Source organism: Dromiciops gliroides, chromosome 4, assembly GCF_019393635.1.
Source record: "Dromiciops gliroides isolate mDroGli1 chromosome 4, mDroGli1.pri, whole genome shotgun sequence".
Lineage (NCBI taxonomy): Eukaryota > Metazoa > Chordata > Mammalia > Microbiotheria > Microbiotheriidae > Dromiciops > Dromiciops gliroides.
Genome location: NC_057864.1, coordinates 166610220 through 166635240, shown reverse-complemented (window position 1 = coordinate 166635240; position 25021 = coordinate 166610220). Strand labels below are relative to the sequence as shown.

Below are 25021 nucleotides of genomic sequence, written 5' to 3'. Positions count from 1 at the left end.
CACTTAGCCTGGCCTATGCAACTGAATTGAAAATAGTATTTAGTATTTAGAGGTGAGTAGTCATCTTAAAAACTTAATTTTTTTTTAGATAAATTAGATTTTTTGGTTTTTTTTCTTGGTAGTATTTTATTTTATTTTCCTATTACATGTAAAAATTGTTTTCAACATTCATTTTTGTAAGATTTTGAGTTCCAAATTTTTTTCCTTCCTTCCCTTCCCCCCTTCCCAAGATAGCAAGCAATCAGATATAGATATATACAATACTATATACAATTGTATATAGATATATACGATCATGTTACACGTATTTCCATATTAGTCATGTTGTAAAAGAAGAATCAAAACAAAAGGGAAAAGCCACAAGAAAGAAAAAATAGCAACAACAAATAAAGTGAAAATACTATACTTTGATCTGCATTCAGACTCCATAGTTCTTTTTCTAGATGTGGAGAGCATTTTCCATCATAAGTCTTTTGGAACTGCCGGGTCGTTCTACTGCTAAGAAGAGATAAGTCTTTCACAGTTGATCATCACACAGCATTGCTGTTACTGTGTACAATTTTTTCTTGGTTCTGCTTACTTCACTCAGGATAAATAATATTTTCCCCCAATTACATGTAAAGACAACTTTGAACTTCATTTTTTTTTTTAATTTTGAGTTCCACGTGACTAACGCAGAAATATGTTTAATGTGATTGTACTTGTATAACCTATGTCAGATTGCTTTCTGTCTTAGGTGGCAGGGAAGGGAAGGAGGGAGAAAAATTTGGAACCCAAAATGTTATAAAAAACAGATGTTGAAAATTATCTTTACATGTAACTGGAAAATAATAAAATACTTTTATGATAAAAAATGTTGAGTTCCAAATTTTCAACCTCTTTCACCTCCCTGAGATAGTAAGCAATTTGATATAGGTTATACATGTGCATTCATGGAAAACATATTTCCATGTTAGTCATTTGTAAAAGAAAACACAGATCAAAAAGAAAAAAAAAGGTGAAAAATAGTATGCTTCAATCTATATTCAGACTCTATAATTTCTTTCTTTGAGGTAGATAGCATTTTTCATCATGATTCTCCTGGAATTGTCTTAGATCCTTGTCTTGCTGAAAATAGCTGTCATTCACAGTTGATCATTGCTGTTACTGTGAACTTTTTTCAAATTTATCATTAGACTTATTATTCCCTAAGCTGCTGATTAGAAGCATGGATTATTATTTGTACATTAACTTTTTTCAATTTTAGATCATTTGGGGAAGTACTTGATAGTACTTGTATTCATTGGCACATGTACCTGGTGTCTACGGTATTATAAGAAATAAGTAATGAAATGATTTGGTGGCTAAGTCCCTGGAAAGAAAAAAAGGTATGTGGGCAGCTAGGTGGAGCAGTGGATAAAGCACCAGCCCTGGATTCAGGAGGACCTGAGTTCAAATCTGACCTCAGACACTTAATTAGCTATGGGACCCTGGGCAAGTCACTTAACCATCATTGCCCCACAAAAAAAAAAAAAAAGAAAGAAAGAAAATGGTATGGAATTAATAATCTTGTGCCACAGAAATGAGTATAGTAACTCACTTCAGAAAGGAAGAAAGTGAATTTTCCTTGCCTCTTCAGTAATTCTCTCTAGAGGTTAAGCCCACACTTTTTTTTTTTTCCTGCACAAAGAAAACACCATCTTATGTGTTCAGGGAATTATTCTCCTTTGTGATAAAATTTTGGAGTACCTGCAGCTTACACATGTGAAGGAGAGATGTGACAACAAGGGTTTTTCTGCTATTGCCACAATTAAAAGTCAAAAAGCTTTTATCAAGTACCTACATTGTGCCAAGCCCTGTGCTAAGCACTGGGGGGACACAAAAACATGGTCCTTGGCCTCAAAAGAGCTCACATTCTAATGGGAGAGAGCTGCCTACTGGGGGAGACCCACAAGGAGAAGGCATTTGTTGGTATTTTACATCATAATCTCTTATTGGACATTCATACAAAATAAACAACTGCTATGTATCTTACACTGACAGAATTATTATTCTAACCACATTTGTGAGAGTCATATGGAGAAAGCTATCGTGTCTCATAAGTAAGAAAGGTAGAGGTAGCTTGGCATACATCATTAAACAAATCATTGGGGGGCAGCTAGGTGGCGCAGTAGATAAAGCACTGGCCCTGGATTCAGGAGTACCTGAGTTCAAATCCGGCCTCATACACTTGATACTTACAAGCTGTGTGACCCTGGGCAAGTCACTTAACCCTCATTACCCCACACCAAAAAAAAAAATCATTGGTAGAGCCCAGGCTTTCCCTAACTGTTGCTCTGTTTCTAAAGTATAGATTATACTACTTCTCCAAAATTGTGTAGAATCAAATTGTTCAAATTGACCTTCGTTCTTAGACCAACACTGGTCTGATACTCAGTTCCATTTGAGAATGCTTTTCCAAACTAGTAGTAGTTCTCTCCCTTCCCCCACACTTTCCATCCCATGAAATATCCAGTGTTCCTGCTGTCTGGAGATAGTTTTTCATCAAGTTACTTTAACATATTCAAGACTTACTAGATTCAGATTTTTATTAAATTAGATGGCTGATGTCATGGTTTAACAATGTTCTCAGGAGTCAGATGTCGGAATGTCCTAGTATCCTCAAGTTTTCCCCAGCACTGTCTGCTGGGATTACCTCATCGATTTTTTTTTTGCTATATAGTATATAAAAAATTATAAACAACCAGACTTGACTGCTTAACTTAGTTCTTCAATATCTTTTTTAATCTTTAAGGCAGTAACAGCATTTTTTTTAGTCACAATCGCTCCATCAGTCTGGTTTAAAACAGTTGATTTTTCTGAGATTTTAAAAAACATAAATGTTCAAAATTAGTGAGCAGCCTCATCGATGCCTAGCCTAGAGATTAAGTTGACACAGAGAGGATGAGTTATTAGGAGGCCTGAACTTGTGATTTCATATCCTTGACCAAACTCTGATAAATAGATGAAGTATTCTCTTTGAAAAAGGAAAATGAGGAAATAGTCTACTTGTTTTTATTACCAGATCTGGGGTACTGAGCTTAATTTTAAATAATGCCTATAAAATGTAATATTAGAGTACTCCTTTGAATAAAGTTATCTGTCTAAATCACCCTTACAGACTCTCTCCTTGGGTAATCTTAAATCTCTAATCTGTTGGATACTTCACTTCCAAGGAATCATTTAATTTTTTCCCCTATACCATTCTACGTTTATTAGTAGATAAAGTTTGTATTTTTGCAAAAGCAAAGACTAATTACTTCATCGCTTAGGTTATATTGCAAGTTTTAGAAGTTGGCCATGGTACTAACCCTTGGTAATACAGAGAAAATATCCTCCCTTCATTCCTGCTAAAAATCTTTGTGTAAACTAGTATAAATTGGTTAGCTTATTAGGCATCTTTTTCATATTTCCCAGACTCAAATAGGAAATACTTAAAGCAGAGAGAAATGAATGTTTAAGCAATGTATCTTATACATTTGCTCAGTTTAGATTAGAAAGGAGAATGTAGAGCACCAAGACAAAGTTAGAGAAGAAAGTTAGTCTCAAGAGTAAGGAGAGCCAAATGGAGTAATGAGACTTTTACTTTGTATAATCTCCATCTAGTCTCTGATGTAAAAAAGTAATTTTAGCCACCAGGTTTGGCCAGCCCCTGCCCAAGAGCACACCCAGAACCACAATTCCCACAGTTAAAATCACAGTAAGATTTAAGTTTGCATGACTACCTCACACAGTGTAGAAAGTTCCTTTTGTGTACAACTTATGCTTATCAGGCAGTTTTGGAGATAAAACAGTGCAGGCTGATAGTAAAATTGAAAAGTTGGTGAGATTTGTTTCTAAAGCCTGTTTTTCCCTTCAGTGGCATTACTTTGTCTTTTTCCTTGCTCTTCTCAGGGTGCAGTGTGACTTCCAGTTCTCTAAGTCCTTATAATTCCCTGAAGGAATCTAACAACTTAATTCATACTCAAATAAAAAGTAATTTACAACAATGTGTTAAACTCTGAAGCAGTTGCATTTTTTTTTTTAATATTTTTTTTGGTGAGGCAATTGGGGTTAAGTGACTTGCCCAGGGTCACACAGCTAGTAAGTGTTAAGTGTCTGAGCCCGGATTTGAACTCAGGTACTCCTGAATCCAGGGCCGGTGCTCTATCCACTGCACCATCTAGCTGCCCCTGAAGCAGTTGCATTTTGAAAACCTTTGAAAGACTTTGTATCCTGTAAAAGGGATTTCAAGTGAAAGAATATAGGTGAGGAGATATCTTTTGGACAGGAAAGGAATCTTTTCTTTGCTCTAAAGTTGCATGATGCCTAAGGTAGTACTAGAACTTGTTATTTTAGGACAGGGTTCTTACTTTGGTGACTGTAAACTTTTTAAAAAATAATAAACATTTTTATTTATAGTTTTAAGTTCCAATTTTCATCCCTCCTTTCCCTCCCCCCTCCCTGAGGCAGTAAATAATCAGATATGAAAAACATTACCATATTAGTTATTCTGTACAAGAAAACTTGAATAAAAGAAAAAAGTGAAAGAAAGTAAAAAAATAGCTTGCTTCAGTCTGTGTTCCATCAATATCAGTTCTTTCTTTGGCGGTGGATAGTATGTTTTATCCATAGTCTTTTGGGATTATCTTGGATCATTATATTGCTGAGAATAGTTAAGTCTTTCCCAGTTCTTCATCAAACAATATTACTGTCTCTACACAACATTCTCTTGTTTCTGCTCACTTCACTATACATCAGTTCATACAAATCTTTCCAGACCTTTCTGAAATCATCCTGCTTGTCATTTCTTATATCACAATAATATTCCATCATCATTATATACCACTGTTTGTTTAGCCATTCCCTAATTGATTGGCATTCCTTTGATTTCCAATTCTTAGCCACCACAAAAAGAGCTGCTACAAATATTTTTGTACAAATAGGTCTTTTTCTCTTTTGGGGGATGTCATTGGGATATAAACCTAGCAGAGGTATTGCTGGATCAAAGGGTATGCACAATTCTATAGCCCTTTGAACATAGTTCCAAATTAGACTATAGACTTTTTAAACAGTATTTTGCTAACTATTTCAATATGATAGATTTCCTTTGTAATCCTATGAATTTTATTTTATGCATTTCCAAACATTCTGAGGAGTTAGTTCATACATCAGCTTTACCAGATTGTGGGGGAGGAAAGGTCTCTGGCAAAAAAAAAAAACAACAAAAAAAAAACCAAAAACTGTTGGGAACCCCTGTTTTAGTGAGACAGACAGCAATAAAGCAGAAGGAGTGATGTGGTAATCTCTTATTCCCTCTATTCCCCTAAACCCTTCTCACCCAGAAAGGATAAACTTTATAAGTGTTGGGCCACTATTTCCTGTCCTAGCATCAAGAGCCGTTTCTTCAGCTGGCTGTTCCCCATCATGCTGCCTTAAGAATCTCAGATGCGGGGGCAGCTAGGTGGCGCAGTGGATAGAGCACCGGCCCTGGATTCAGGAGGACCTGAGTTCAAATGTGGCCTCAGACACTTAACACTTACTAGCTGTGTGACCCTGGGCAAGTCACTTAACCCCAATTGCCTCACTTAAAAAAAAAAAAAAAAGAATCTCAGATGCTAGACATCCAGATCTGATTCTTGCTACCATCTCTACTTAGCCTGTGTACCACCTGTCTTATTTTCCCCATCTCAAGCCTCTTCCTGCATATCCCCAGGCAGGCTGAAATGTTATGGTCTGGAAGGGTAATTAGATGTGTCTGATGATGATGGGGTGATGCTCAAAAAAGGATTGGTTAGACAGCAATGTACAAAGCACAGATCATTGAAACTAAAGATTTTATCCTTTAACTTGCTTAAGTGTCTAATGACCAAAAGGATTGTGTTGTTATTAAGGGATACCCTTCACCCCAATGATTTTAGTTATCAGAAAACTATCAAAATGAAAAGAAGTTGATTTGGTTCTGTATAAGTAGTACCAGTTACAAAAAAAAAAAATGTGTGAAATGTTTAGCATTTATACTTAGTTACTATAGCTACACAATACTTATGCATATCACTAAAATATTTTAGGTTAATTTTTAATAAGTTTTATTTAATTGCAGCAGTAAGCCCTATGAAAACTAGTGTCATCCTATCTTACATACATTGTTGTTATCTATTTTTCACTCTGAAAAGTCAGAGGGACAGTGTTAAGGGTTGGTAAAGTAAATAGGCTACCTCTTAGGAATTTTTTTTGAGAGGGCAATAGAATAAGAAGTCCCTCAATCCAAAAAAAAACAAAACCAAAAAACCAACTTGCCTCATCTGTAATGTAGGGTTGATTGAGTTAGATAATGTCTAAGGTCCAATCCTTTATGGTTCTAGGACCTTTTTGCCTAATGTCAGAAATTCTTTTAATAAAGTTTAAATTGGGCAACTAGGTGGCGCAGTGGATAAAGCACCGGCCCTGGATTCAGGACCCCCTGAGTTCAAATCTGGCTTCAGACACTTGACACTTAACTAGCTGTGTGACCCTGGGAAAGTCACTTAACCCTCATTGCCCTGCCCCCCCAAAAAAAATAACAACAACAACAACAAAACAAAAAAAAAAAAGTTTAAATTAAGAGATGGTAGTTATCCCCTAGAAGGGTCTTAAATTTATAGTTAGTTCTTGGAAGCTTGAAGGATTGGTGGAAGGGGCTATTCTAGAAGGGAGAAAGGGCATAGGCTGTCAGTCTTACCTAGTTCACCATCTGAATACGGTCATCACCAAGTATTTATACTAAGGGCATACTATGGATTCTAGCTTCCCATTCCCCCCAGGTGGTAGGGGGAAAAAATGAACCATTGAGACTTTGTAATGAATAACATTAATCATATGTCTAATGTATCTAGGTGAACATAATTTTATAATATGCTGAATACCACGCAAAGCAAAGAAGAAAATATTGAGCCCTACAAAACTTGTGTTCTTAAAGGGAGAAGTGATCAGAACTAAATGTAATGCTTGAGACACTTTAGCTGATCTTCCAGCATATGGCAGTTAATTTTTAGAAAAAAATTTCTATAAGTCAGTTCTAAGAGTGATGGGAAGGGGCAGCTAGGTGGCGCAGTGGATAAAGCACCAGCCTTGGATTCAGGAGGACCTCAGTTCAAATCTGGCCTCAGACACTTGACACTTACTAGCTGTGTGACCCTGGGTGAGTGTAGGGAAGTATCTAGATCCTGATGAAATAGATTTTGTAGACACGTATCTACGAAGAGAAATATGAGGCATTCAATTTCTTTGTAATATCTATCAAGAAAGTAAATTGGTGTCATTAGGTTGGAGAAAAGCTTCATTATCTCACTCAAGGCACAGATTTGAGGGGCTGTTTCTGTAATGGGGGGGAGACACTGCCCAGGCTAATAAACCGACTCTATGCTTTCCAAATAACCAAGACTTTTTGGCTGTATTGAATCTAGTTATGTGCTCAGGACTAGCCCCAAGGAAGAAGCCATTTTGGTGAATGGGAGATGAAGCTGGTGATCAGAACAAAACCTTATTTTTTTAATTGATTTTCTTCCTATCACTGCCACTTCTCATTGTCCCTCCTACCCTACTCTATTTTTGCAAAGCAAAATAAAGCAACAGATCAGCACACTGGCTACATCTGAAAACTTCTCATTCCATACCTCTAGTGTAGCAACACTGCTGAGAGGTGGGAGGCATTGAAACTTGGGTTACTTCTTGTCTGTTTGACACTGGCTTCTTTACCAAAGAAGCTGACTGTGCTGTTACCTATCATTAGAAGGGTTCTGGGAAGAGAAACCTTCCTTATAAAGAACTAAATCATTCTTGATAGATGCTCAAGGTAGATTTTCTCTCTTGCTAATAATCTCACTGTGAAATTCTGAAATCTAGTATTGGTCTCTCCTGTTTCTGCAGTTGAAATAAAGTCTTTTCATTAGCAAATGAAAAAATACCTGAACTCTCCCCTACCACAAGATTGGGTTTGCTATACAGCCAAATGAATAGTGTGGAAGAATGCCCAGTTAACACCACCCAAGGGAATTAAACCAATCTGGAGTGTTGGAAGGGAAAAGAGGGGGATGTTGAACTCATTTCCAAACAACATCGGTTGGCACTGACATTATTTACCTGGCACACATTTGGTCAAAGGATAAGATCTATGACCTATATCATGGATCACATTGTTTCAGATGCAAGGATCCTTTTAAAATCTTTCAGCATAATTCTCAAGTCCTCTTTAGCAAGAATGTTCATGGGAAGATCTTTGGGTATTATCTTAGAGAATGCATGGAGATTGGGCTTTGAAATGGTGATGGAAACAATGCAGGTTTCCAAAATTTAAATATAGACTACAAATTTCCAGAACAAAACTGGGAATATTACTCGAAGTAAAGCATATGCAGAACACTGGCACGTTGTCAGGTTGCCAAGATCTTATTGGAAGACAAAGTCCACAGTTTTATTTTACCATACCAAGAAACTGTTTCCATAACTTAATCATTGAACATGGAAAGGGTGGGGAGAAGAGGAAGGAGGAGGGACTTGAAACCACATACAGAATGTTCCAGTCTCTCCTTAGCCTTCTAGTGCTGTTGAGTAACTTTTTTTGCATTTGACCTCAAAGGTTGAGGTTTGCCTGTGGCAAGATAAATCATCTTTACCAGTGAGTAGCTGATTGTAACTGAATGTTGTCTGTAAAATTTAGTCCTCACAGCATGGCAAGTGTTCAGAATGAGCTATGTGAGCCTTTTACTACTACCAGCCCTTGAACCACCCTCTAAACATAAAATGCCTTTTGAGTGAGGATGGTTATGAAATGTGTGGGGACAGAAGGAAAGAAGCATTGGAAAGGTTGAGATCAGAGACAAGGTTGTAAATTCTACATGGTGCCTACAGTAACAGGAATTGTGTACCTGATGTGGAAACACTACAGTTTAAAATCACTCTGCCCATTCTGTATTCAATTACTGAGCCATTTCCCTGTTAGAAATCTCCTTTGCCACTTAGACCACTATGAATATGAAATTTTAAGCTGAAAGTTAAGGAACATATGTTGATAAATTTTAACTGTTACATTTTGAAAGCTAATGTTAGTTCAACTGTACCTTTGCACACATGCCAACAACAGTGAGGCAAATTAAGTGTGTGTGTGTGTGTATGTATGTATGTATATACACACATATACATAATATATACATATATTTAAACAACCCTATTTTTTACAACATAGGAAATCTTTGATGTTGCCATTAGACATCTAGCTGATTCCACACCTCACCTGTGAATATTTCATACACACCTTGAATTTGCAGAGAACATTTTCATATATTCCATTTATATCCCAGACTGGTAAGAATGTGTTTGTTAGCACAGTTATTTGGATTTATATATTTACTCATAGATTCCTGTCCTGATTTTCATTCTCTTCCTCTGAAATCTTCTATTTAAAGTATGTTAAAAAAAAAAAGTATGTGCAAATACAGATAGAAAAAAATATCATGTATTTCCAAAAGAAGCTGTCTTAACCTGGGGTCCATGACCTTTAAAAAAAATTTTTATAACCATATTTTAGTATAACTAGATTTCCCTTGTGTCATGGGCCCAGGATACCCTGGGCTCATGACACTTTGTAATACATGTATTTTATTTTATACATTTAAAAACATTCTGAGGAGTCCATAAGCTTCACCAGACTGCCACAAGCATCTAAGACACAAAAAAAGGTTAAGAATCCCTGCCCTGTACTGTCAGTCTGTGATTAGTCTTTGTATGGTCTCTACCCAGTGTCTTTCTGGCTAAAAGAAGGCTTACTAACAGATCCCATATAACAGCTCATCCAAACCCTCTCAGAGCCATTGTACAAGCTACTCTAAAAAGCCTTCTATCTTCTTTGTCAGAACTTCACTTAAGACTCATCTCCACCATGAACCCTTTCCCAAATTAGGCCTCTCTCATCCTCTTACAGGCTGCAGTCACTCTAGTATTTAACCCATCCTTTTGCTTTGCCCTGTTTATTTTTTTATGCTTGTGCATACCTCTGTTGCTGTTACTCATCATCTGAGGTCTGATCCCATCATCCTCTGCATGTTCATATATGGTATGTTTTTGTCACATGTATTTAAGTGCATTTCTTTCTTAAGCTTGTCTCCTTTTTTAAACTATAAATTCATAGAGAGCAGAAATTGTCTTCACTTCCTTTCTTATTCCCAGGAGCATATCAATGTTGAGTGTCCATCCAACTAATTTGGGTTCTGGGATAGGGATAAAATCCTATGTGAACTACCTCAGTTTTACCCTAAATAATAATAATTATTTTATTAATGATAACTCATTTATATGGTGCTTTTCAGTTTACAGAATGCTTTCCTTTTTTCACAACAACCCCTTGAGGCAGACAATACCAGTATAATTGTCCACATTTTATAGACAAGGAGCTAATCCTCAGGGAGGTTGAGCTTAACAACTCACAGCTAGTCAGTGGCAGAGCCAGATTCTGTTTTCAAATTCATTGCCCTTTCCACTAGGCCACGTTGTCTCTCACCTCTTCAAATGTCTCACTATGATAAACTAGGTACCTCATCCTGCTTTAAATTTACCATTTAGCAAATTATACTCTATATTTTCCTTGCCCTTTGGCTTCTGTGATCTAGTTCATCTCTTATGGGTCACCCTCAGAAATGCAAAGGAAAAGCTCCCATTCAGGCAGTAGCTTCCCCTAACTCAGCCATAGCATTTGGGTGGGGAGAGACTAACCTTCATCTGTGTTCCAGTTGAGCTGGCACAAGATCCCTGACCTTTATTTCCCATAACAGAATTCAGTTGATTTTTAACAGAGCTTTATTATGCCTGGCTGCCAGTTTCTTTCAGTTGGTTATTAGTGCTAGCTTTGCTCTGAGTCCTTTCTTTACTTTTTATAAGTGCAGGCATGCTTATCTTTTGTTGCTCTTCTCTATTTTCTGGCTTTTCCCTAATTGGAGCCTGTTTCATAGAAGTGCTACCAGTAGCAAGGACGACTTGCCTTCATTTTCATTTCATAGAAAATAAGTCCAAATGGCTAAGCACAGGGTTGACTGAGAATTTTGTTTTGATGGGCATGGACAATAATACACCTGGCATCTCCAAATAAAGCCAGAGAAGGAGCCTGTCCCCCAGGTTCTGAGAAATCCTTGGTGTTGTGTTTATAATACCTTACACAATAGGCTAGCTCCACCACAAAGAAGGTTTTAATTAATTTGAAAGGGGCACAGATGCAAATGAAATTCAAGATGTTTTGATCCTAAAACTTGCAGTTAAATCACAATATTTAAAAAGGTACCAGAAACTCTAAATTCAGACTCTCAAGTATATTTGAAAGCTATAAATCTTTTAAAGGTAAAATCGGGTTTTTCCCGCCCCTTACCTCTAGATGAACAAACAGATGTGTAACCTTGGGCAAGCCCATAACCTTTCTGGACCTCAGATTCCAGGGTGTGAGGTGCCTAGGTTTGAATTACCACAGCATTTTCTGACCTAAAAACAAATGAGTTTCTCAGCTATTAGTTCCTTAAACTATCATGTCAGTGCCAAGGCTTTAGTCACCTTCTGTATTAGGAGCTGAGTATGGAATAGTAAATTCTCACTAGGTCAGGAGAGAAACTAACACTTGAATTCAACCACACATGGATGACTGGGTCTTTCCTTTAGATGTGAAATACAAGTTGATGTTTACTATTAGCAACTCTTGATTTGTTCCTTTTTCCTGGGTTAAGCAGAGATAATGTATTTTTTATTTAGACCCTAAGAGTATAAGGCCATAAATATTAATAGGAGGCAGATTTGACATCTTCAGAAAGATTGAATGATAAATCCTCCCTTTCTCTCTTGAGCTGTCTGTCCTACCTTGGTAGGGAGTCCAGTTTCCCTTGGAGGGTAAATCTATCTCAGTTGAATCAGGCAAAGAGTATGAGGTCCGTTCTGAGTCACCATGAATTATACCCTGGTATTGGTTGAGCCCCAGGGAAATGGATGGTTAAATACTGTGAGAATCTTTTATCTGCACAGGAAATGACAACTCATTAAAATACTAACCGTTAAACCCATTTAGATCACTGTCTGGAGGATAGGGAGGTGGGGGGAAGAAAGTTTAACTCTTTGAAGGGTTTAGATTAAGATTAAAATGTGCCCAAGGTATAGAAGAGTGTTTGCAAAGCTTTGAGATCAGGGTTATCAGCTATAAATCTGCTGGGCAGCAGGGTTCCAGCTCCATGATCTGTGGTGCCCAACAGGGTCAGTTCAGTGCAAAAGGTCTGTCAGTATTTCCATTAAAACACCTCTGACTGCCACAGTTTGCATCCTGGCTGTCAATTTTCCTTCCCTCTCAGAAAAGACTGTTAAATTAGAAGAAAGGGAAAAGAAAAGTATGGGGAGATCTTGTACTGTGAAGCCCAGCCTAGTTTATATGAAACTTGATGTTCTTAAGAAGAAAAGCTTGTTGGTTTAAAGGGGAGAACACAGGATTTGAAAACAGGAATACCTGGGTTCAAATTCCATCTCTGCTATTTTTACTCTTGTGTAACTAAATTTCTCTGGACTCATCTATGAGTTGAAAGGGTCGGGCTAGATCAGGGCTTCCTAAATTTTTTCCATTTGCAACCCCTCTTTACCTGAGAAATTTTTGCCCCACCCTGGGTAGATAGGTATATAAAATAGGTGTACATAAATAACCTTTACTATTGCCAAATTTTTTGGACCCCTTTGCTCAGTTGTGACCCACAGTTTAAGAAGCTTTGGGCTAGGTGGTCTTAAATGTGCCTAACAGCTAGCTCTGAACCTGTCATCTTCAGTAGCAACTAAGTAACCATAGTCCTTTCCTCCCTATTGAGTTAATTCCATTAGGGAGCAGGGGTTTTTTTTTTGGACCAGCAGGCAAATGAGTAAGGAGACCTTTGCTGCAAAAAGAGCCTTGATTTGAATGTCTCTTCACTTGGCTATGGAAATCCAGGTTGTTGATTTGGCCACGGTTGAAAATCCATAACCTAGTGAACAGTGACTATGGGTCTCAAGTATATTCACATCCATACTCCACCATTTACAAATCTCTTTCCTTGCCACGTAATATATGGTAGGTACTGTAAGTATTTCTAGCCTTATCTGAAGGAAATGATTCTCAGACTTTTCCAAGGAAACTTTTCTAGTAAGTGGCAGAACCAGAATTCAAACCCAGCTCTCTTGACTCACAAGTTCAATGTTCTTTCCACTGTACCATGGGGATTCTATTTCAAAGGAGACAACAAACCTTAAAACATTGGGACATAGCCACAGGGTTCACTTTTATAATTTTTCTTTATGATGAAATAAGGAACATATGGGGAGACAGAGGAAAATGGGGGGGCGGGGAAATCTAATCCAAATTCTTGTAATCACTGAATTCTGTGATGTTTCTAACTAATTTACTAAGCCATAAAGGGCAAAGGCCCGACTTAACTAAAACCCCAGCCAGACTACTAAATGCGTTCATTTGATCTGCCAGCAGGTTATTTTGCCTCAGACTTTTTTGGGAAAGACAAAGAAGTATTTGTTTGGTTAGTTTTCAGAAATAATAGTGTTCCCCTTCATTTGTTTTAAAGCTAGTAGGGTGTTTAGGGCGATTTTCTAATAGCCTCCTGGCTTCCTTCAAGTCTCAATTGAAGCCCAACCTTCCCCAACAAGCCTTTCCCAACCCTCCTTAATCATAGCACCTTCCCTTGAGATTATTTCCAATTTATCTTGTATAGATCTTGATTAGACATAGGTGTTTGAATGTTGTCTCCCCTATTAGACTGGGAGCTTCTTGAGAGCCAGGACTGTTCTTTGCCTTTCTTTGTATCCCCAGATGTTAGGACTGTTGCTGCCAGGCACATTGTAGACACTTAGTAAGTGCTTGTTGACTTGACTGGAGCAACAATCCCTGTTCTGCCCCCTAGTCTTGGAGCTAAGGGACAGTTTGTGTCTTCAAAGGAACATTCGTTGAGTTAGTAATTGTGTTATGTGTTATCCCTGCACCCTTTTTATGCTCATGGTTTTTAGCTCTTCCTATTGCTCTGTAAAATAGTCATAGGCTCATAGGAAGGAAGGGATTTTAAAGATCCTCCAGTCCAACCTCCATATCTTACAGATAAGGAAACTGAGGCACAGGGGATCTTAACTTGAGCCCTCTAGCTTCAGATCCAGTGTCCTTTCTGCTCATTTCATTATGATAACCTTCAGGAAAATTGTTTTATTAAAATGACTTTTTTTCCTTTATTCTTTATAATAAAATCCAGCTTTGGACAGGACCTTTCTAGCTCCCAACATATATATTTTATCTACTTTTTTTAGTCTCTTGGTGTCCTGATCCTTCACAGCATGGAATCATATTCAGATTTTGTGGTTAAATACTCAAAAATCATGCATATTAAAGAGGCTTCCAAGTAAAAAGGTAAAATCCATTGCCCAGAAATATGGTGCCCATGGAGTCAGAGGACTTTGCTTTGAATTCACTTTGCTGCCTGTGTAATGTGGGACAGGCACCCTACCCTCTTCAGACTTGAGTTTGCTCATTGTAAGATGGGGGAGTTGGACTGAATGGCCTCTGAGGTCTCTTCCACTTCTCATTTATAATGATGCTGTGATGACTTCTTTAGAATGAAAAAAGGCTCAAAACTGATCCTTTTCTTGAATTGATACCAGCATGTCCCATGGAATAATTTTTCAGGAAAACCATTGTATATTGTCTGACTACACCGATAAATACTGTAGTATTTAGCCCACTAGCCCAGTCAGAGAAAAGCTTGCATTAAAGAAAAGTTGTTTTATTTGTGCCTGTATCGGATCCATATCTCAGACATTTTAATTGCTCTACCTTTATAGGCACCCTTTGAAATGGGGGTGGGGGGATTTTTATGTGCTTCTACTCTGGGAAGGCAAAAGGGTAAGGCAAATGTTGGAATTCACCATGTTTCTTAGTAACGACTGTTCCCTGTGTTTTATGGGACATTCATCGGCATAAAGCTCAGACTTCTCAGAAAAATCCAAACTTGAATCTTAACAAATCAAGGGAGACTTCTAGCAGGTCTGCTGATATATTAGCCGATATCTTCACTCTGAGAAAGAGGTTCGGATTAAGGTTTTGATGGTTTTCTTGTTATTTTTTTAAATACCAAATGAATACATTTAAGGGATATAGTGAGAGTGAGAAATCTCTTGAAAAATAGAAATGAGCAGCCATGAATTCTAGCTATGAAATCTAGCATGCTTGGATTGGGTGTGTACTTGGGATTAAAAAATGAATGAAAAATTAAGCATTGTGAAAAACACAAGTAGTTGGTCACTCCACCCACTCACTCTGCAACCTCTGCCAATTGTGAACAGTTCTCAGGAAGATTTTAAGCCTTTCCTAGGCATGAAGAATAAAGTAGGCTTTAAGTAAAAATTAGCAACAATGGAAAGAGTTTGTAACAATGAAGTTTCCCTATCTGAGGATAGTTTTCCACAAGTAGAGGGTAATATGTATCAAAAAACGTGAGCAACTGTAGACAACATTTGAAAATGAGTGGACCTCTTGAAGAATTACAATAGTCTTCCAAAAAGATCACTTTGTATCAATGTCTCAGAGCTTGAATGTTTCCACATAAATCTTGTTTTTTAATTTGTTTTATCCGATAATTAGGTGTTTGTCATGAAAAAAAAAAACTTTCCCCCAGATTTAAGCCCTATATGTTGTGTTTGGGTGTCTAGTGGTGGTTGTGATTTTTGAAAATTTAAGATTAAAAAAAAATAGTCAAGAATAACCACTGTAATATTTACCAGAATGAATATTTACTGAAGTATATTTATGAAACATGGTTAGTTAAGCCCAAACTAAAACTTTACTAATCTGAAAGATGTTTTCCTAGCCTAGGAAAGTACATGGGGAATAAAATAAATTAAATCAAATTTGCTCACTCCTTAATTGTTGCTTTTCCAGGGCAAGTGGTTATTTTCAAGGGTGGTTTAAGTGTATTTTTAGTATGACATATAACCAAAATATAGCCCTGTGTGTGTCTTTCTCCAGGCTATATGTTTCTTCCTTGTCTCAAAACTGCCTCTGATGGCAGGCAAAGGGTTTAACTCACCCACATGGAACAAGGCAGGTTGTCTTCTCATCCCTATCCAAGCCATTCAGTGTTCCCTAGACAATGTTACTTGAGCTATACCCTAAACCAATTGTGAACAACCACCTGATAGCAATTGCTTATAAGCAAACTCATCTTCTGCTTTCAATTAAAGTTTTAAAGCCATAACCCCTAATCCTCTTCAATTCAGCTTTTATTTGCTGCTTCATAATCTCTTTGGAAAGAGAAGTTGGAGAATGAGTATGTTGCTTGCCTAAATAACACATTAGGAGTGGGGACTGTAATTTCAGACAATTTATAGTTCATTACTAAAATAGCTTTTAAAATAATGAAGAAGATATCGATGCAAAAGTGCTACTGATAAGCTAAGGAATTTAACTCAAGTTATTGTTTGTAAGGAGGAGATCATGAAAAATGAAAGTAACCAGCTTTGGTGTTAATTGATTTAACTAATTTTAACCAAGGAGTTAAGGAGAGCAACAAGATGAAATAGTTTATGAAGTTACTCAACACTTAATAGCTTAAGTAGAAATTTCAGTTCATTCTTTTTAGATTTATGTATAGAAGCTTTGGCCATTAACTTAACAAGAAAGCTTAGGAGTTTAAGGGTCTTTTCCAGAGCTTTTATAATGACCTACCCTCTCCCCAAAAAAGAATCATATACAGCACCCCTTAGTATGAAGATTTAATCATTTTGCCCCCGTCTATTGCTTCCAAAGCTGTTCCTTGAATATGTTTCTAAAATGTTCTGTGAATGCAACACTTTAATGTAACTCTGGACACAGTAAAACATTGTACTTAGCCCAATTTTTAAATGATTGTTATCCATTCTATGTACTTTTCCTTCTGTTTCCCTACTGTGGTCTCTCTGCTCCTCCACCCCTATCCCCCAAAAGTCCATTTGATAATTTTACCTTTTCTAGCATTCAATCTTGGTTTATAATTTACTCCTTAAACGATCTCCTTCCTCTGGGTTTCCCCAAAGTTTAGAATGACTCTGCCTGCGAGTCATTCAGTAGAATTTTTTTTTTTAAGCCAGTGAATGAATCAGCTCCCAAAGGAAATACCTTACAGGGCTCAATTTTTCAAAGTCATTTATACATGTATTTTGTTGTAATTGCTTTTTCATATGTGTGTTATTTCTTTTGCATAAAGTGATGAGCTGTTGGAGTCCCACAATCATTATTATTTAAGGAAGGCTTGTTTTCCATTACTTGATTCACCCAAGGAAAAATATATCCCATTAGAAGGAAAATTCATACAGTTTCTGGCATTGTAGTAAAGAGCCACTACTGATGAAGGAGCAGATCATCTTAGTCAGATTACTTCCTCTTCTGTTGTAACATTAATGGAAGGAGGGTTTAAAAGCTACTGTCCAAGGGAGGCAGAAAAGAGAATAAATAAGTGAATGAATGAGCAGTCTTCTGTCACTTACACACACACACACACACACACACACACACAGCCTCTTTTGTCCCTTGGCTTTTGCTGTTCTCTTCACCTTACTTATAAATGCTCTTTCCCCTTCTGACCACCATCCATTCAAGTTTCACCTTCTCAAATTCTGTCTGCATTTATTGTCAGTTCTACACAGTTAGCACCTTATATGCTGTCCATGCCTCTTTGCCTATACTGTACTACTTAGCACAATATTTTATAATGTCTTGTTCATGACATGCTTCATGTCTTATCTCCCCCAACTAAATCCCCAGTCTGAATTCTCCTTATAGGCAGATCGTGTCTTGCCCAGTTTTTCAGTCTCCCAAAGCACAGTAGTGCCAGGCACCTAGTAAGAACTAAATAAATACTTACTGTTTCGTAGTCAATATAAATGAAAGAAAAAGAACAGGACTAATACAGTTGTTAGAAATGGGTTACCTTTTGGTCAGTGATAGCAAAGAGGGTTTTTCCAAACCTTTTTAGGTGGAATCTAGTTAGTCGTGTCCATCTACTTTCCACACCTTTTGGTTAATCGTCTAAAAAATAAGGAGAATTTCTACTAAGAATGTCCAGCTGGAAAAGCATTGGACAGGCTCTTTAAATATAATGGAATGCCCTTTCATTTGGAAAGGGAAAGATTCTTTTTGTCTTGGAAACCAAAAAAGGGGAGGGTAACAAAAATAAAGGACTATTTTATATTCCAAGTTACCCTAAATTACCATTTTTAAGATGCCCTCAAGTCTGTACAAAATAGAAACTGGGTAGCTGTAGTTGCTGAACTGGTTTAGCAGCACTCCCTCCACATTGTATGGGTGAGAGGGAGCTCAGAGTACAGAAACTTATCGGTGATCACTAGCCCAATCATCTCAGAACAAGGTGTTTAGCAATGTACTGTAGTTTCTGTGCAAATCATCCACCATAAAGCATGGAGTGATTCAGGGTTCATAGTTCCTTCTTTGTTCCTTTGTTAATGACTGACTTCTGACTAGTGGGAGGTGCCTCCCAAATTTGCTAATGCATTCTTTTTGGATAAGGATGACGCACAGATTGTCCTAATAAGGACTTAGTTTGAGAAAAGGGCCGCCCCCTCTGAGAAGATGGGGCAAGTCTGAAAGAGGGCGGGCAGTTTCTTTTTTAACTGGGGATGACACAAGCATAAGTCATTTCCTTATTAATCGGTTCAAACCAGTTCTTACAGGAACCGGTGGTGATAAATGTGGGGCTTCTCAGAAGTCATTCATTTTATTCTCCGTACCACGGCAGTACACAGCTTCAGCTGAGCTGATCTCCGTTTCCCTCTTCCTCTCTCTGCCTCTCCCCTCTCTGTCTCTCTCTCTCTCCTTCTCTGTCTGTCTGTCTGTCTCTCTCTCTCTCTCTGGAACGAAGGAAACAGCAGGAACAGAGTGTTAGACTAGAATGTATTCCCAGTGCACATTTCCTTTTTTCTCACCCCTTTTTGTGGGGAAGAGGAGCTGGAAGGCTTTTTCCTTTCCAGAAAGAGAGATTATAGCACTAGCTCTTTGTGTCTTGGCTTTTCTCAACTCATCTTTCTTCTGTGTTTTATGGTTTTCATTTTTCATTTTTCCTTCTTTTTATCTTTTTAAGCCTGGGTGGTAAGTACAACAGATCTTTTAAAAAATTATTTTTCTTCCTCCCCAAATGTTTTCTTTTTTGTGGGCTGTGTACCCTACCTCCAGGGCTGTCCCCAGTATAGGTCCTTCCCTGCAGAAACCTTTCCAAGAATACTTGGAGGCTCAGCGGCAGAAGCTTCACCACAAGACAGAGGAGGGTATGCCACAGGTGAGACTTTCAGCTCATTCTCTTCTCTTTACCTCTGCCAAAGCATTTTAAATCAAAACTTGGTATTTATTGTTTCTTCCTTAGTAGGAAGAAGAAAATTTGAAGAGAAACCTACTCATAATCTTTTTTAAGTGAAAAAATAAGTTGCCTGTTTCAGACTAATCAGTCTGAGGCTTGTTTGCCTAAAACTAGGTTGGGAATTCCTTTTATCTCATGTGGGTTTCTTGACAAAGTGAATTTTGGATTTATGATTACTCTTAATATGAAAATTAGCACCATATTTTAATATTCAACAATCCAAAGAAAGTTACTTTTGCTTTGGTGTCCAGTCTCAGATAAAAGCATATTGCCTTATAGTAGAACTGTTTGTGCTTTTCTTGAATGGACCTACGATAAAAAATAAAATGACTAAATATAGACTTTCTGAATTGCACAAAAATCCCCGGCCTTCGAATGTAACTGTTATCATGAATAAAAGTGACTCTTTATTCTTAATGTTTCCCTTGGCTGCTGAGGAAGCAATAAAGTTTTTTAATTTACCAAGTCCTTGATCATAATGTAAATCACAAAGCTCTATGCTAGATTCTGATCTTTGGCTTCTAGAACCACATTGGTGATTCTCAGAAGGGGGAAAAACCCAACTTCATATAAAAGAAGATGACTGAGCAAAAGGGAACTAGAAACTAGGAAAAAACTTGTATGTAATGCAGCTGAAGAGATCGCCATATTGTCCTTTGCTGCCCTCGCTTGACAAAACTGGATATTTAAAAATATATTTTTACAAGTCTCCTTGAGCAGTCTACTGGGAAAGAAATGTTGGAGGAAAAAAGAGCAAAACCTTACAGTCTCCTTAGTTTTATATTTGCAGATGTTCTAACTATTCTATATAAAAGTAATGACGAGTCATCTGCTTAGTGAATGACACAAAATGACTTCACACTTGGCTTATTCCCAACCCAATAACAACTTAATATGAGCAGAATTAAGGCTTTGGCCTTGTGGCTGCTGGTCATCATAGACCTTTTTAGGTTCAGGTCTTTGCCAGTCACTTTGGGTATAAACAGGCCTAAAGAGCAGTCATGTGGATGCAAGTTCAGGAGAGGTAATGAGTTAGTATCTGTTCCTATTTCAGGTTGCTCCAACGGTCATGATTATAGAAAGGTTGGCTCAGAGTTCTTATTCTTATTCTTTTTCTATTGCCTTCCACTAACAATACTTTTCTTGCTTTTTTTTTTTGTTTGTTTGTTCCTGCAGGGGGAAAACTGGTTGTCCTGGATGTTTGAAAAGCTAGTTATTGTCATGGTGTGCTACTTCATCCTGTCTATCATCAATTCTATGGCACAAAGTTATGCGAAGCGAATCCAGCAACAAATGTACTCAGAGGAAAAAACTAAATGAGTCCGAGAGATATCATTTAACATGCCCATTCACAGAAACTATAATTGATAGAGTCTACCTAAATTGGCATTATTGTAAACAGGGAAATGGAAAAAAGAAATCAATCCTTTTCCAAACAAATAATTTTTTTTCTAGGGGGGGGGGTGAAGAAAAATTTTGTTTTTGAAAGTAATTAGTCCATACCTTTCATTGACAGACTTTTATGTAAAGGTAAGGTATATAGTTTCTTCTAATTTAGTCTGAGTTGGATGGTGTGTGGCATTTAATTTCATTTTAAGTTACTTCCAAAATTAATGCACAACAGTACAATTAGAGACTTTAAGCCACCTCCTTCAAAAAAAAATTTTTTTTCTTTAAGTATATCAAGTTTATTTGGCTTGGCATAAGTGGACATTTTCTTTTTCTAAATCATCAAAATGTATATAAATGATAATAGATTGGGTAACAGTCATGCATGTCTATCATGGTGATATTTAATATTCCATCCTGCCCAGCCCTCCTTCCTCACCCACCCAGGAAAAAAAAAAATGTCATTTTATGATGCATTGCACACCTCTGGGGTGCCTTTTACATTTTAAGACAGTGTAAGCAAAATCTGGCTGGTGCCTCATAAATAAGCAGGCACCATTTTTTATTCTGTATATTTAGAATGAAGTCACCAAAAAAAAAAAAAACCTTTATAAAGTCATCTTTGATCATTCCAGAATTGTGTCTGTCTTGTGTTGTTGTTTTTTTTTTTCACTGTCTTAGCTTTTATCACCTGACTGGCTGCCTTGCCTGCAATCTCTGTGTTTGATATCTCCAACCAACCCAAGAGAAAAAGCCAATACTTTGACACCTTTTGTATTTTAAATTGTGGGCCTGAATAATACTCAAGTTGGGAACTCTGCCTTGCAAAGAATCTTGGTTGACCAGCTAAGTCCTTATTATTCAATTTGGGAAATAGTTGTCTGTTGATTTACTTAAATAGAAAAAGGTATCAGGTTTAACAGGCATGAAATTTGCTTTCATGACATCAGATTACATAAGAGGAATTATTTCACTTTTTAATGATGTCACATCTATAATTCTTTAAGTTACCATAAGCTCTAATTCTAACAAACATGAAGTTGTGCCCTCCTAGCTATTTCCATTTGTATGCTATTGCTTCCAGAGAGTTCTGGCAGATGAGACCTAGTCTTTTCATATTAACTTTGAGGGAAATGATCATTTTTTTTTCCCTTTAGGAAAAGTAATCTGGAATATTTGTTTAGAAGAGAATTTGGGTTTTAACCAAAGCAATAGATCACATTTTCCCTCAGGCTCATTTCAAGTGAAAATGGTCAATGTATGTTCCATCAAATCCTGCTTGAATATCCACTTTGTACCTATCTATCGTCGTTCGTGACATCTCCATGGCTGTACCGTCCTGTCGGATAGCTTATCAGACTGATGTTGACTGTTGGATCTCATGGCAACAGCAGTCGATGGGCTGTCTGACATTTTGGTATCTTTCATCCGACCATCCACATCAAACTTTGTTCCCATTCAAACATCAAACAGCATCATGGTTTAAATCCAGTACTTTTGAGTACATGGCAACATTTTGATGCCACAATGGAGCAGCATAAAGGGAGACAGAGTTGCTTGGAAGATTTTTGATATTATCTTCCATGACTCAACTCAGTAAATAAGTTAAAAGGTTTGTTGTTCAAGAAGATAGCTTCCTTTTATCCAAAGTGAAATTTGTGGTTTTGGAAGGGCTATTGCTTATTGTGCATGTTTTCCCTCCCTCTGCCCACCACCACCCCCCCAAAAGGAATTTTTAAAGTAATATTTGTATTGGTTCTTAAATATAGATGAAGAGATCTTCTGATGCACTAAAGAACTATCCAAAGGGATATGGCTCCACATAGGAACCAGCAAGAGCAGCTGAGCAGAACTGGGACGACTGATGACTGAGGGCCAGAGAGAGGTTAAGGACTTGTCCAAAGTCACACTCTACCAGTAGGGATTCAACTCTCATCTATAAAAGCGAAGGTTTAGATTTTTGTTGGTATTTTCATTTACATTCAGATTTTGGTCACTCTGTTAATAAATCTGTCCTTCAGAATGAATTAGGTGGGTTTTCTGCTAGGTTTTCCTTTACTAAAGTATTTTCTAGTCCTAGTCCTTGAAGTCTCTTATGCATCTGAATTTTGAGTGTACTTTTGCATTTGTGTGCATCAATGGGGGATTTGAGGAGGTGGGTTCTGTGGTGACAACTTTGTATTTTCCAGATCTGCCTGGAAAGAAAGCCTTAGATGATTCAATAAATCAGTGAATTCAAATGAATCAATTCTGAATGCAATAGCTGGTCCCTTCATAATGAGGAAATGATCAGATGTCTTAGCTCTAAATCTCTTGATTTCCCTTGCTGGTTCCTATCAAAGCTATCCTCTCCCTCTGTCCACTAAAGTAGACAAATTTAAAGGGGTTCCTGGATTTGCTTTAGCAAGCAGTGGAGGATATCTGTATATACTACAATTGATGAGTGAGAAGAGAGAAGCTTACAAATGAATAGCTTTATATCTGAACAAATTAAAATAAGAACTTGTCACTATCTCTGGGAATTTGTTTGTGGCTCATTCACATCAAGTCTATTCCATTCCTGTTCCTTTCCATCCATCGGTCTACAAATTTCTCTTCATATCCCAAGTGTCTGAATCATGTTCCAACATCTGGTGTTAAGACAACAACACATCAGAGAAATATCCCCACAGAGAATAACATTGTTAGTCAATAAGCATTTATTTAAAACTGCTATAACCCTTTAAGATACATTGAAAGGGGTCAGCTAGGTGATGCAGTGGATAAAGCACTGGCCCTGGATTCAGGAGGACCTGAGTTCAAATCCAGCCTCAGACATTTGATACTGACTAGCTGTGTGACCCCAGGCAAGTCACTTAACCCTCTTTGCTCCGCAAAAAAAAAAAAAAAAAAAAAAAAAGATTCATTGAAAGGCAAAACCAAGTCCTGCCCTCAGGGAGCTCAGTTTATAATGGGGCAGGCACTGAGTTGATGGATGTAGTGGCCTTTGTGGGGGAAGGGAAGGGTGTGGGTTTGTAGGGATTCAGCTTTCTGGGAACACATCAGTCACAAAAACTCAGGAAGATGTAGTTTAGTTTTGAGATAAATTGCTTAATCTGGTACTGTTATTGGTTCCCAATGTGAGAAATAAATTTGCCTTAATTTTGCCTTTCTCTAGCCTGGTGAGAAGAGTGCCAAATGTAAACCTAGTTATTTGCATACTTTCCTGAAACTTTCAAAGACAATTAGCAGAGAATAGCAGCCTTTATAGGCTTTTGAACTCACATAAAATGGTGTGGTTTTTTAAGCACATCCCTGGAAGATGAGATTGAGCAAGGAGGCTGTGTGTTGTATACAAGGAAGTGAGAGGCCAGAAAAAAATGTGATTTATTCTTGAGGAACAAATCCATTCAAAACACCTCTGAAACCCAAATTGTGATGTTTAAGAACCAATGACTCCTGCTTATACACATAGGCTAGAGACTTAATAAGGTGGTTTAGGCGGTGCAGTGGGATAGAGTGCTAGACCTAGAATCAGGAAGACTTCCTGAGTTCAAATCCTCCATCAGCAAGTCACTTAACTCTGTTTGCCCGAGTTTCTTCATCCTTTAAATGAATCTGAGAAGGAAATGTCAAACCCCTCCAGTATCTTTGTCAAGAAAATCCCAAATGGGGTGATAAAGAGTTGCACACGCCTGAACAACAGAGACTTAATGTCCTCCTCTGTTCCGAGAGCAGGTAGATCCAATTCTTGTTCTTGCTTCTTTTTAGGAACATTCTACTGAGAATTGCCAATGGGAAGTACTCCTTATTGAGGTCCCTAAAAAAGCAATTAAAGAGAAAACATTGTGAAATGGTCTGATAAGATTCTACTCCTCCATCAGAAAAAAAAAATTCAGTTAAAGTAGCTAGTTTGTCTTGTTTGGTGAAGCATTGGATCTAAACAAATAACCCACACATATTTGCATATTCTTACAATGTTCCTAAGAGGGATTATAGAAAGGCTTTGTGACAGTTATGTGCCAACCATTTTCTCATTCCTTTTGACCCAGTAGCCTTGGACAGTTTGTTTTGTGGTTGTTGACACATGATGAATCAAAAATTTTTTTAATTGCCCCCACCCTCCACCCAGACACACTTGATTCCTTCAGAACTATTGGATTAGAGGAATGGAGAGGATGCTATCCTGAGCCTTAGCTCAGAGAAAGTGAAGTCAATAGGAATGGGAAGCAGCC

The 25021-nt window shown here is 37.5% G+C and overlaps 1 protein-coding gene across 4 annotated transcripts in view; it reads left to right on the top strand.

Annotated features, from left to right (window-relative positions):
- Window positions 1–21441, top strand: part of VMP1 (vacuole membrane protein 1) — a 132976-nt gene extending 111535 nt beyond the window's left edge. For 3 of the 4 annotated variants that reach the window (XM_044000867.1, XM_044000868.1, XM_044000870.1), the window contains 2 exons: window positions 19238–19340; window positions 20595–21441. In XM_044000867.1, coding sequence (XP_043856802.1) covers window positions 19238–19340; window positions 20595–20738 — 247 coding nt within the window. In that variant the 3' untranslated portion in view covers window positions 20739–21441. Of the gene's footprint in view, window positions 1–3912; window positions 4008–19237; window positions 19341–20594 lie in introns of those variants that run through there. The other variant, XM_044000869.1, reaches the window with a different exon arrangement.
- The last annotated feature ends 3580 nt before the right edge of the window (window positions 21442–25021 follow it).